This window comes from Solanum pennellii, chromosome 10, assembly GCF_001406875.1.
Source record: "Solanum pennellii chromosome 10, SPENNV200".
NCBI classification, from domain to species: domain Eukaryota; kingdom Viridiplantae; phylum Streptophyta; class Magnoliopsida; order Solanales; family Solanaceae; genus Solanum; species Solanum pennellii.
In genome coordinates, this window is record NC_028646.1 from 67,092,076 (window position 1) to 67,106,540 (window position 14,465).

Genomic DNA, 14,465 nt, shown 5'->3' on the forward strand with positions numbered 1-14,465 from the left:
GCTCCACTATAATCACCAAGAGTTACAATATTGTTCTCCAAAATTGGCCACAAAACAAGTGCCAAACAACGAGCAACAACAAAATAAGATTACACCAAATCTAGAGAATTAAAGGAGCAAAATCACCAATTTCGCAGCTACTGTTCACGAAAGCAAAACTGAAGCTGCAGGCCACCAAATCCAACTCTGTCAGTTCCTAATCAAAGATTGAGATGAAGATGATATGCTGTCCAAAAATCAGCTCAATCGGACAAGAAACGAAGCAGGAATCGCAATTTGAAGTTGGCTGTTAGGGCTGAATTTTGATTGCGAAAACTGCTCTCTCTCTCTCTCTTTTTGGCTGCTGAAAAAACTCTCTGTGTATATATGAAAATAAGACCTAAATAGGCTTATATTTGCCTCATAAGAATGGGCCTATGGGAAAAAATGGGTTGGTCCAAATTGGGCTTTTATTTATCCACATAGGAAGGGAAAAAGACCCATAACCCAACATATATTGTAACATTTTAACACAATCATTTTGAAACTTGCTTCGAAATGTATTAGTAATGAATTGTGGCTCACATTCCATGGAATAGTAACAGAATAAAAAAGAATTTCTCATTCAATGTTATTTGACACACAGTTGAGCAGTTCATCAGACTCCATTTTGAATTGGGAGTTCATGACTTAATCCTCTCATTGGGGTCCAATCTCAAAATAGTACAAAGGTTGTTGATGTACTTCAGCTGAAGTTATGATAAATTTGTTTATCATATCAAGCTTAAGTAAAGCAGGATGAGTATGTTCAATTGTGAAATGCAAGATCAATATTCACTGTATCATTTGAGTTGAATATCTTGTATTATATGAAGACCAAATAAACAAATGAAGTTACAACTATGAAACAAAAAATTATGTTAAGAAATTTCAGTAGAAACTTGTGAGTTTTTTGCTTTAACCGTAACTTCTTATTTTACAATTTATTGTTACTTCAGCAATAATAAATTATATACCAATAATAGAATTAATTATTCTCAAGCTTTTTATATACTATCTCATATATTTTTTAGTTTTATTCTAAAAGGAATAATGCACAAGTACCCCCTCAACCTATGCCCGAAATCTCAGAGACACACTTATATTATACTAAGGTCTTATTACCCTCCAGAACTTATTTTATTAATAATTTTCTACCCCTTTTTGGCCTACGTGACACTATCTTGTGGACCCAGCGCTGATTGACTTTGTTTTTCAAGTTAGTGTCACGTAGGCCGAAAAGGGGTAGAAAATTACTTGTAAAATAAGTTCAGGGGGTAATAGGACCTTAGTATAGTATAAGTGCGTCTGAGATTTCGGGCATAGGAGGGGATACTTATGCAATTTTCCATTCTAAAATGAAGTTTATAAGCTGTTTGAAAAGCGGTATGATGAAGAAAATTAGAGAACTGAAGGTGAAGGGGTTATTAAAAACATTGCAAAATATAAATGTTGGGCCTGTGCTCAGGCTAACCCTATCTAGTATATATATATATATATGTAAAAAATAGGCAAATCACATACTCTAAGGGACAAATTACATTCTATCCCTATTGTATTCATATTTACCAAAAATCCCTTTTTTTAGAGTAATTCGGATACTTAAAATAATAAAACGATATTTAAATTATAGCGGGCGGATACTTTAATTATTTGTATGTTTTTAACAGTTACGGCCCAATAAAAGGGATAAGAATCATCTCATAATTCACGTTGACGTTTAACAAATTAAGCGTCTAATCTGCATAAACATCATGTACTAATTTATCTCATTATTGAATTTCAAATATTGAAAACTTCAGATTGTGAATCGAAAAAAAAAAGCCGAGCTTGTTTAAAAAAATCAAGAACGCAATTTGTGAAGATTCAAAAATAAATATTTCGATCTTGTTACGACATTCTGGAGTATGGTAAAGCGTTGTTATATATGAGCGATGCAAAAGTGATGGGATAGTGGTTGGGGAAAATATTTCATTCATGAATCTTATTTCAGCAATTGCGGCTGAGCTGGTATTGATGAATCGAAAAAAATATCGAGATTAGATATGTTATTGAAGGTAATTCGTCTCCATTGTGTATTCGGAATGATATGGGTTTAAAATTGTACATAAAAATTAAGAAACAAGAGGTTGGATTCGGAACGTATCCTCTATGCATTGATACTTTAGATAAAGATGTTGAAGAGATACTGAATTTCGATGCAACAAAGGTGCCATCGTGTGTGTTGAAGAGATACTAAATTCTTGATGATTATTTTTTTTTCTTGTTTTATGCTTGATGTGTAATAATGTTTCTGGATATTATTAATTTGCTAATAAGATTTGAACTTTTTCATTTGATGTGATTAAAACCATGTGAATGTTTCAAGCTACAAAATGTATATTGATACTAAATATATCGAATTTTGACTGTATTATATGAAGTTTAAAGAAATTGACAAATTTATAACTTGTTTAATCTCATTTACATAGGTAAATATATAATGTATCTGATAACAAAATTTTGTTATCCAATGCAAAACAACAAGCGATACTAAATATATACAGAGTAGTATATGATTCAATATGCTGAATGATACTCAATATATTCATTACATAATTTTGTATTAATTGTTAAAAGATAAACAAATTTATTTTTTGATAATAAAATATGTATCATATACTTAATAATACTATAGATTTTGTGTATCTGATTGTAATATAGTATCATACATTTTGATTTATTGGAAAACTACAACATTTGGAGTAAATTATTTTGTATCAGTTTGTGTAACAATTGTGTAAATGTAGTATCAGGTATACTTTGAACAAAATTTATATGGTATCATCATTTATTTTATAGATCTTACTTTTACAAAAATAATTTATATGTACTGTTAATTAACTTATATAATTGGAGATAAAAAGTTGACAAAATTATAAACTATATATATATATATATATATATATATATATATATATATAGATTATTGTATGACTCAACCTGCTAAACGATACTAAATATATTCATTACATAATTTTGTATTAATCGTTAAAGGTAAACAAATTTATTTTTTGATACTAAAAATGTTGCATATACTTAATAATACTATGGATATTGTGTAATTGATTATAATATAGTATCATACATTTTTTGTTTACTGAAAAAACTACGACATTATAAGTAAATTATTTTGTATCATTTAGTGTAATAATCGTGTAAGTATATTATCAAGTATATTATGAACATAGTTTATATGGTAACGTTAGTTTTTTCGTAGATCCTACTTTTACAAAAATAATTTATATGTACTGTTAATTAAGTTATATAATTGGAGACAAAAGTTGACAAAATTATAACCTATACTAAATATATATATATATATATATATTAGTATATTATTCAAACTGTTGAACGATATTAAATATATTGGTTACATTAATTTGTATTAATTGTTAAATATAGACTAATTTTATTTTTTGATACTAAAATATGTATCATATACTTAATAGTTCTATGGAAATTTTGTATCTGATTATAATATAGTATCATATCTTGAGATTTACTGAAAAACAACGACATTTTAATCAAATTATTTTGTAGCATTCTGTGTAATAATTGTGTAAATAAAGTATGCGGTGTACTATGAACAAATTTTATATGGTATCATCAGTTATTTTGTAGATCTTACTTTTACAAAAATAATTTATAGTTACTGTTAATTAACTTGTATAATTGGAGACAAATAATTGACAAAAGAAATTCTTCAAATTAATAACTACTTAGAAAGATTGAACGAAAAAGAGAAGTTGTAATACAAAATATTAATTAACGTAAGTTCAACATAATAGAAACCTAACTAATCAGCATCAACCAATACACCTTCTGCCTGTGTAGTATACCCGCTCTTTGTCCTTGTTGGATCGTCGCTATCACTAACTTATTCATTCTTGACTTTGTTTATATCATACTTCCATAAAAGTGTCCCGTATCTGTTGATACCTTATTTTGCATGAAAATTTATACTAAATAACAGCAACACATCAAACTTAAACATCTTTGTATTTCGTGTGCAACATAAAAAGATACACAAATAGCAAATAATTTCATTATTCTTTATATAAAGATACAAATAAATATATATAACAAACTGATACTTAAATAGTATATATGATACATTATTATATATGTGAAATACCTAAAATTAACACATAAATCAGTTTATCACGAGGGCACATAAATATGAAAAAAAAATCGATACTTAAAGTTTTATCAAATTGTAACATATATGAAAAGTTTCTAAATTATTGACTGCATATAATAATGTTTCTGTTTTAAATGATACTAAAAATTGCCTAATTCTGATACTAAATATAACTAAACATATTAACATGAAACTTACAAATACTATTTGAAACTATATATAAACGAAACAATAAAGTTAAATATATTTCTTTGATACATTAAATTTCATGTCCAACACATCAAAAGATACTCAAATTCACAATTTCAATTAGATATATAAACATAATTGTTAATACTTAAATTTTTATATACTTATCAATCATTCATATAAATATGATACTTAAATAACAGATGTATGACTGTATGATACACATATACTATTAATTGATACCTTATATTGAATGCAAAATCATGTTGTTATAACAAAAATCGATACTTTATGTAGATATACAAACCGATACTTATAACATATCTATACGTAATTAGTAATTATTACCCATTAATATATACGAAATATAAGTAAAAATAAAACAAAGAATCATTCTATCATGAGCACATAAAAAATGATACTTAATAAAAAATAATTGAGCATACTAACAAATATATACAAAAATCATGATAAGATTAAAACGATATTTAATATAATTCATCAGACTAATACTATCAAATAATTCATCAGACTAACTAAAAAAAATAAAATTCCATATACAATATAAACGACACTTAACAATGAGAATCAACAAACTAAAGAAACAACATGATAATCATGATGTATATTGAAAAAAAATTTACATACCGTTGGTAATGTTGGTCGAACAATAGGAGGTGCCGCCTTTCTACCCCTCTTCTTTGGGGTTTTTGGGTCTTTAGAAGTAGATGCATGTTTTTTTTTGATGAATTTTTCTTGCTAGAGCTTGGTTTTGTCATGACAATAGTTTGATGCAGCAATAAAGAACTCAGATCTACATCGAATTTGATTATGTAAATCAACAATATAATTTTTTGAACAATAAGCACAGTAAATACGCAAAAATCGAATTTTTTTTGAAGAAATAGTAATGTGGATGATATACCTGATTTAGGACTCAAATTCGGATGAATATTGATAATAATCCATAGAATATTTTGAATTTCAAATTTGATTTACAATTGTAACTGAAAAATAGGTGGAAAATTTTGGGAGAAAATTGGGGAAGGCGAGATTTTTGGGGGAATGGAATTAATTTTTACTTGGGACGGTAACTTCTAACTTTGGGAAGGTTAATTTAACTTTTTAAGTTTCCAACGTGTAAAGTTATTAGTATCATTGGGGGGTAAAAAAAAGGATTTTTGAAATTTAATAAATTAGTAGGGAATTAATGGAATTAGATAAATTAAAGTAGTGTAGTTTAGTAATTTTTCCTATATATATTTGTTTATTTATCGAACTACCCCAAAATATTACCAACAATTCTTCCTGCTACTATATGATTGAGTTGTTGTATTAGGGTTGTCCAAAATCAAATAGAAATCAATAAATAAATTTTGAAAAAATATATTGATTTATCGTTAATGAATTATTAATTTAGCAGTTTTGATAACGATATTGACTTTTTTTTATTATTAGGCTATCGGTTCGTAACGACTTGAGAATTTTTCTTAACGGACTAATTATAATTCGATAGTAAATTAAATAATATTTTTATTATTAGATTATCTTAATGGTTCTATAATAATTTAATATGCTTACAAATTGACAACTGATAAATCGAACCAAACAAATCGATATGTGCCCTAGTCGCATTACAACCCTAATTCTCAGCCCAAGTGAGCTACCTCCCACATCCCCATCACTCACTAATATGTTGACATCTTATTAGCTTCTACCGAATATGGCTTCCAATGATGTTGCTTTCGGTGATGAAGACTGCCAGCTTTCTGGAAGCTTTAGTGAATTTTATGTTTTTCACCACAAAAAATTGGTAGGATTGGGAGAGCAAATTTACTAAATTGTAAACACTATTTGGAAAAAATTTGTTTTCTTATGTAAGATCTATATATGTTTTATCTTTCACAAATTTCACTTATAAAATGAAACAAACATAAAATTTATATACATTCTGTTTTTTTCCACAAATCTTATTTATTACTCTCTCTGTTTAAAAAAGAATGATCTCATTTTCTTTTTAGTTTATTTCAAAAGGAATAACCTATTTCTTTTTTAGCAATAAATTTCCACGTCACATGTTTAAGGCCACAAGATTAAAGGGTAATTTTGTTCATTTGACATAACTTTAATTTAGGACCACATGATCAAAAATGTTCTTTATTTTCTTAAATTTCGTGTCAAGTCAAACTATACCATTCTTTACGAAACGGAGGGAGTAATGAAATCACCGAACATGGTCATGTTGAATTGAACAAAAGTTCTTCTAATAAGTCAGCACCCAAGTCTTCAAAAATCAAAACTGTTTTCTTCATCTTCTTCTTCCTATTTCTCCTCTTCATATTTTTCATTCTCATTTTATATTTTTCCTTTAAAGCAGCTGCTGGAGACAAGCCATCTTGGATAAAAAAATTAATATTTTCTAGTGATTCTCGGACCTTTTTCGTTGAAAAATTGAGAAGTGCTAAAGGACCGCGCATTGAAAATGCAGCTTGATCATAAACTAAAGCAGCTTCTTCAGCCGTATCAAATGTCCCAAGCCATACCCTAATTCCCTTTCTTGTTGAATCCCTTATTTCTGCCGCATATTTACCCCATGGCCTCTTTCTAACTCCTTTATAATGTTTTTCTTCATCTATTTCTTTTTTTCCATCCGCGTCTTTTCTCTTGATGGAATATGATGTCACCTCATCATAGTTGCTTCTTTTCAAAAAATTTGTAGTCTTTGAGGATGACGAACTTCTTGGTATATGATGATCATGATTATTCAACTCGGAATCAAATTCCCATATTCGAAATTCATTTAGTAAGAAATCATAATTTGGGCAATGAAGGGATGAAAGTTCCATATCCATAAGGCTTTGAGTGTTGGTTGAATATTAATGATATTATATAGTATTCAGAATCAACCTTGAAGTGAATGAATTAAAAAAAAAAAAAATGAGTCGACTCTTTTTGAACTAATATATATATATATGTATGTTTTTGCATTGGATAAGGAAGGACTTGAGGAGATGGATAGATGAATACATATATCTTCAATTTTCAAGATTTTCACCTTTATCTCTCTTGACTTAATTATTAATCCAATTCTAGACCTCAAGTCTTTAACTCTTTTAAAAATGGTTAATTTAATAGATAATGAAGGTCTATCTAATCTCTAATTATACATAAAAATTATCTTCTAAGTTAAAAATTGCACCTGGGCCAATGTTTGGTATAAAATTGTACTACTAGATTGACATATGCTATGGCCAAGTGACAAAATTTCAATGCTAGTTAACTTGAAAATAAAGTCTCATGAAATGTCTCAAGCAAGTGTTCGGAGAGCATTTAATTCCTTCTAGCAGTGGTGAAGCCAAAATTTCGAATTTCAAATATAAAAAAGCAAACACATAAAAATTACAAGATGAAAAACAAGTGAGATAATCTCAACGCTCTAAATTTGAATGGCCTATTTAATAAAATTTTCAAACTTCACTAATTTTGGCATCAAAAGTTTTTTTTTTTATTCGAGAAGTAGAGTTCTGTGTTTTGCTAATCTATCTAAAAATCGTTCTTGTCAATAGTAGAGTATAAAATTTGTATTTTTTTGGAGACAATTTATTTTTCTAAAAGACATTTTATACTACTTGAGAACACTTCTTTTTTCTTTGATCACAACTAGCTAAAGTAAGCATTTTTTACTTTTCTAAAAACTGACTAAATAAGTTATTATCATCGAACTAAAATAGTACTCCGCCTACTTTTCTTTTTAGTTAGTTTAAAAAAATATCTTTTTTCTTTTTTAGCTACTCTTTAGTTCCAGTTTTCAATATGATATATTTACTATCATAAGCTTAAAAAAATATATTAATATATTTGATATATTTTCAACGTAAATTACATAATTCCAAAATTTTCTTTACTTTCAAACATTTCATATCGAAGTAGTAATAAGTGATGGACAAGTAATCAAAGTGGTCTCAATCTTTCTATTGAAGAAGTTGAATTGCATCAAGACTGACATTTGCAAGTGACTTTAAATTTGACAAAGACATATATAGTAATATGCAATATCTTCAAGGTCTTGGTATTGTAATAGATCAACACAGAATAAAATGAGTTGATAATACATTCAGCATAATACATACAAGAATATGTAGCTGATTAGAATCTTCCGATCGCAAAGTCAGATAAGATCAAGGGATTCATCATTTTTTTTTATTGGAAAATTTGAATTTTGTTCTCCTCATCTTAAAAAGACAGAATAGAGGAGGTAAATCATGATGAAGCAAAATTATGGTTAATTGAGGGCACATAGAGAAGTAAATTAAAATGGTTATTGTTTTGTAGGTGCACTTTCCTAATTTAATAATTTCAATTAAAGACGGTAATTTTTCTAAGATATAACATAATATCATCTAAAGTAGTCTAAAATGTGCTATTTATTCAGCCAATTTAAATTTTTGATAAAAATAAAAATATATCTTGAAAAGTGAAAATCAACAACAAAAAATTAGATCCAAATTAAAAAAATGAGTCAAAATCTCAAAAAGTCAATAAACGTGGAATGAGGTGGAACACGTGCTCAAGACTATTGTTGCTTCGATACGTAATTCCACAATTTTGTATGTCTTTAAAATGTCACAATCTTTTGTGACTTGGACCTTACATATTAACTTGATGATAGACTTCAAAACCCTTTTTTTTTTATAAAGCAAAAATAATTGGTAGGAAGGGTGTTTCTTGTAATGAAGCTTATGCGATATGATTTGACTGAGTTATGTAAAATTACACGAAAAGGAAAAGGAAGTATGAGATAATTGATCTTTAACTTCTTGTTTTTGAGGGCAAATCTATCTAATTTGTTCAAATTACACTATTTAGATTAAATAGAACCAATGAATATTGAATATTGAATAATTACACAAAATATCCTGTGATAAGAAAAGGCAAGCAAATACTAGCATAAAATGTTTATACAATTTACTTGTGCCCGATGTTTAAATAGTTTTAAATACATATCTTCACATAATTCTTATAACTAAATGATAGATGATTAAGCCATAGTTATTTTCATTCGGTAGGTAACTAATAATCAATGATAAATTAGAATAATTTGATGTAAATCCTATTCAAAATATAGTTATTGACATTTAAGTATAGTCTTATGTTCACGTAATAACATTGGAAGTTGATTCATAATTAAAGTGGAAGTCAAGTCAGTATAATCATCTTATGGGACATTAGAAAAGTCTTTTTAATCATATTAACACTTTTTAACGATAATAAGAGTTGTCAATATGAGTTAATTCATCCGATTCGGGTTAATTCATACAAGCTTTGATATTTTACGAATCAGATCGGGTTAGCCTATTTTTGGCGTGGATCAGAAAACGGTCGGCCCAACCTACAAGTACGTGGGCTACAGGCTTGCCGGACTAGCTCACTTTTTTAAAATTATATTATGTTTTATAATTATTAAATTAAATTATAAATTATAATATAAAATATTATCAAAAATATCAACAATACAATATTACATGATGTTAATATTACTACTTGTTAATCAAATCCACAAATTAAATCATCTTTATAATATTTATTAAGTTTTTTTTCAAGTAAAAGTATAAGTATCCAAATAATAATATTAACCTAATCATTTTGAGCTTGGACTCTCTTTAATTTTAAAATTTAATATTATATCATATTTTTTAATTAATTTTTATTGACCCATGGCCGGTCCTACCTATATTTTCAAGCCCTACAAATCCGCACACTTATCTAGGCCGGGCTAAAAAAATACTTTTGTTAAATGGACTCCAAAAATATTAGCCAAACCTGATTAAATTCCGGATTAGATCAGGCCAGCCCAATGGACCTAGCCCATATTGAAGGCTCTAACGAAGACAAATATATATATATATATATATATATATATATATATATATATATGTATGTATGTATGTATGTATGTATGTATGTATGTATGTATGTATAAATTATAGGAACCACATATTTTAAATAATAAATAACATCCTATCCCTTCTAGTTTTCTATTTACCAAAAATCTCTGAAAAATGTTGTTTGCAGGATACATATTGTTTTGTACGGGATACATAAGTTTGGATACATTCCAGTTGATAGTTGTTGCGTTTAAGAAGGAAATAATAACGTCAATTTGATTTTAATAACTATAAATCTCATAATTCACGCGCGACTGCTTGTAAACTTTCAATTCCATTACGTAACTGATTGATAAATGCAAATTTTAAATTAGAGCTCCTTCATCGAACAAAATTTATCTTGATAAAGTTGATCTACATTCTAAGAACTCGAAAAAAAAACAGTTTTAGAAGATGAATATCTCAATTTTGTTATGGCATTCTAGAATTTGAGTAAGTGATGTTAATTACGAAGGTTACAAGGTTGATGGAGTTGTGTTGGACAATAAATTTCATTTATAAATCTGAAAGCGTTGATTTTAGCAGAGTTAGAGTTCGACGATGTTTGAAAAGATATTGAAATCTGATACACCATAGACGGAAACTCATGTCCGCTGAAAATCAAGAACGACATGGGTGTGCAACTTTATTTGGAAGTAAAAAAGAATGAGCCTGGACTCGACATGTATCCGCTATGTATTGATACAACTGAGAAAATGGTTGGGGAGATACATAATTTTGATTGTTCATGCGGAAAAATCATATGCGTGGAGGTACAAAAAGAGATACGGAAGCTCTTGCTCTGGTCAAATCGAGAATTTATGACTTTGATTATATTTCAAAATTAAATGCTACAAATTACATAACTGATTCCAATAGTACTGATGTGAAGACGGACAATTGTATAAGGATAAACGAACACTCATCGCTGTAATGACGAAATATAAATAAAGAACAACTTCGATTTTCGAGTGAAAAGATCGGATAAAAAAAGGTATTTGACTGTTTTATCTCTAATTTAATTTATTTTTCTTTAGTTTATGCATATAATAGTACAATTCTAGTTGCTATTGTGTATGATACATAAATCTAATTAGTATATGTATCGTAATGATAAGTTTGTCAGTGTTTGATGATATAAACAAATTGGTAAGTATTATGATTATTAGTATTGACAATTGAATTAGGTGTGTATTGATAAACTTTATTATGTGATACATAAAAATTTTGTAAAAAAATGATTGTGTTCTTTTTAATGGCAGATCCATTAGTTGTGAAAAACTGTAACATTACTTTTGTTATATGAATTAATCCAATTAAAAAATTAAATAGCTATGTGTTAGTTTGCTTCAGTGATCAATGTGGATGGAATTTAAAGTCTTCTTGCAGAAAGAAATCTAATGTATTCAAAGTGAGACACTTCAATAGTGAACACACATGTGCAATGTGGGATAGGATACTAACAAAAGTACAAGCAACAATTTGATTTATTAGTGGTGTGACTGCCCCTATGTTGGTAAATCATAAACGAATTCGTATGCCTCATGATTTAATTGAAGATATTCGAGCATTATATGGGATTGAAATATCATACCAGCAAGCATGACATGCTAAGGAACATGCACTAGAAATGCTCAAGGGTAAGCCATCAGAAGGATATAAGAAGATGCCGAGATACATATGGATGCTAAACAAAGTGTATCCAAATTCATATATAAGGATGCAAAAGACGAAAAATAATCAATTCATGTATCTTTTCATAGCGCTGAGGCCATTGAGAAGAGGGTTCGACTACTACAGGCATTGTAGTGAACGTTGCACATCTTGGCGAGGCTTACAAAGGTACTTTTGTATCAGCGAGCACACTCAATGGTGCAGGTATGATTGTTGTAATACTGATGTAATTTAAAATTTATTTTATATGTATACTTAATGTATCTTAGTGTAAAAGTTATGTATCATGAAGTTAAATTTTTGTTGCGTTGTAATTAGGTTGCATATTTCCATTGGCATATGGTGTTGTACGCACTAAAAATGAATGTTAGTCGACATGGTTCTTTGAACTTTTCAAAAATGAATTTGAGGAGCCTGAAAACATGTGTATTGTATCCATTAAAAATGAAAGTATTATGAAGAGTGTAGGCACTGTGTTCCCAAATGTACCTCATTGTGTATGCATATGGTATCTTTGGATGAATGTATGTTCAACCTTCAAAAGGAGTAAAAATACACGAAGTGATATATTTTACTCAATAGCAAAGACAATACAGAAAGGAAGATTTTGATAAGTTAATGGCTAAGGTGGTGAAAGTTGATCGTAAGGTGAAGGATTACCTTGAGGATGTTGGGTATGAGAAGTGGTCAAGAGTTCATTCAATAGTATACAGAGGTAGAATGATGACTTTGAACATCATAGAGTGTATCAATGGCTGCCTTGTTGATTCATGTATGTTTACTATAATAGGCTTCTAGACTTTTATTTGGTAATTGAAACTGTAAAATAGAGAAATAGCGTCATATACAAAAGACACATTGGACCGAATATTTGAGGAGGTATTGATTGTAAACGCATATAAAAGTTTAAAGATGAAGATATTTATTATTAATATCTCTAACTTTTTGTTTTATGTACCAAAAACTCGGATGAGTTCAGTGAAAAACATTGCTTGGAAAATGATATATAAATGACATATTATGTAATGTATCACTAACTTCTTATTATTTTCAGATTGTTCCATTGTCTGAATATATTTTCTCAGTTTATGAAGTCGGAAGAAGATACATTGTATGCCTTGAGCGTAAAAATATGTATGTGTGGAAGATTTCAACATAATGATATACCTTGTGCACACGCAACTGCAGTTTTGAAGCACAAGAATGTTACATATATGCATCCATATTGTTCTGATTACTCTAAGCCTAATGCATTAGAAAATACATACGAGGTTGCAGTGGTTCCAATGCCAGATAAGGAGGATTGGACCGTGCCAGACTATGTTTTAGATGAAATTGTCCTGCTAATTAGGTATAGAGTTGGTTGGACGACCAAGGAAGCGAAGAAAGAAAAATGCGGATGAGATAACAGTGAACAAGAATTCTTGAGGGCAATGTGGACAAGAAGGTCACAATTGGAGAACTTGTACTTTTTTTTCGAAAAAGAATTGAAATAATGTTTTAAACAAGACATTCGTGTTCATGGTTAATAAATTCCACTTATATGTATTTTCACTTTTGTATTTGGATTAAATAAAGTGTATTGATTACACAATTTATTTTGTTGTTTAACTAAATGCATTTGTTGAGAATTGTGTGACAAGCTTATTAAATATAAGATTATTGTTGTACTGTTACATAAATAAAGAAAAATAATTATTGTGTAAATGAATGAAACATTGATTCAATATCATAATCATAATTTAAACAAATTTAAGTGTTTCAAACTTGACTTTTTCAAATGTGTACTATATATATCATATAAATGGCATTATGTTATATCATATACAATGAAGATTAGTAATGAATCACACATTTAAACTATTAAAACTATATTAGATACAATTATAATTTTGATATACTTTTCCTTAGCAGTGCTGTTTTTCAATTTGATAGTATGTTGTGATTTATTTATTAATGTATATGATGTATCATATATATTCATATAATTCAAGTGTCTTAAACACAAATGTTATTGGTATATGTGAGTAAAACTCATGTACATTATACATTATAACTTATGTATCATATACATCACTTTGCAACTAAACTTCAAAATACTTAAACTCAAGCAATGATGATTGTGGAGCTTAACGTTATGAAGCAAATAATGTATCTAAAGCAATATACTGAAAAAACAGAATTTTAATAAATAACAAAAGACTGTAATACAATAGGTTTTTAGAGAAACACATAAAAAAATGAAATTGTCTTTAAAACAAAACAACATGAAAAATTGTTCATGCTATCCCTACTAAGTACTTATCTATGTTAACGAAATGTTGTTCAGTTGATTTTGTGAATTAACCCTTAGGCTTTGGTGGATCGTCATTCTCACTTATGTATCCACCTTGAACTTATCGCTGTCGTATCTCCATAATAATGTTGCATATCTATTGTATAGATAATTTGCAAGATGGCCATCAGTATTAGGTGAT

At 28.3% G+C, this 14,465-nt stretch overlaps 1 protein-coding gene across 1 annotated transcript; it reads right to left on the reverse strand.

Moving 5' to 3' along the window:
- Window positions 1-6,627: 6,627 nt before the first annotated feature.
- On the reverse strand, window positions 6,628-7,236 carry LOC107001512 (ethylene-responsive transcription factor 1B-like). The gene has a single exon (XM_015199529.1). It carries the CDS (start codon window positions 7,234-7,236, stop codon window positions 6,628-6,630), a length of 609 nt encoding a protein of 202 aa, XP_015055015.1.
- Between the last annotated feature and the right edge of the window lie 7,229 nt (window positions 7,237-14,465).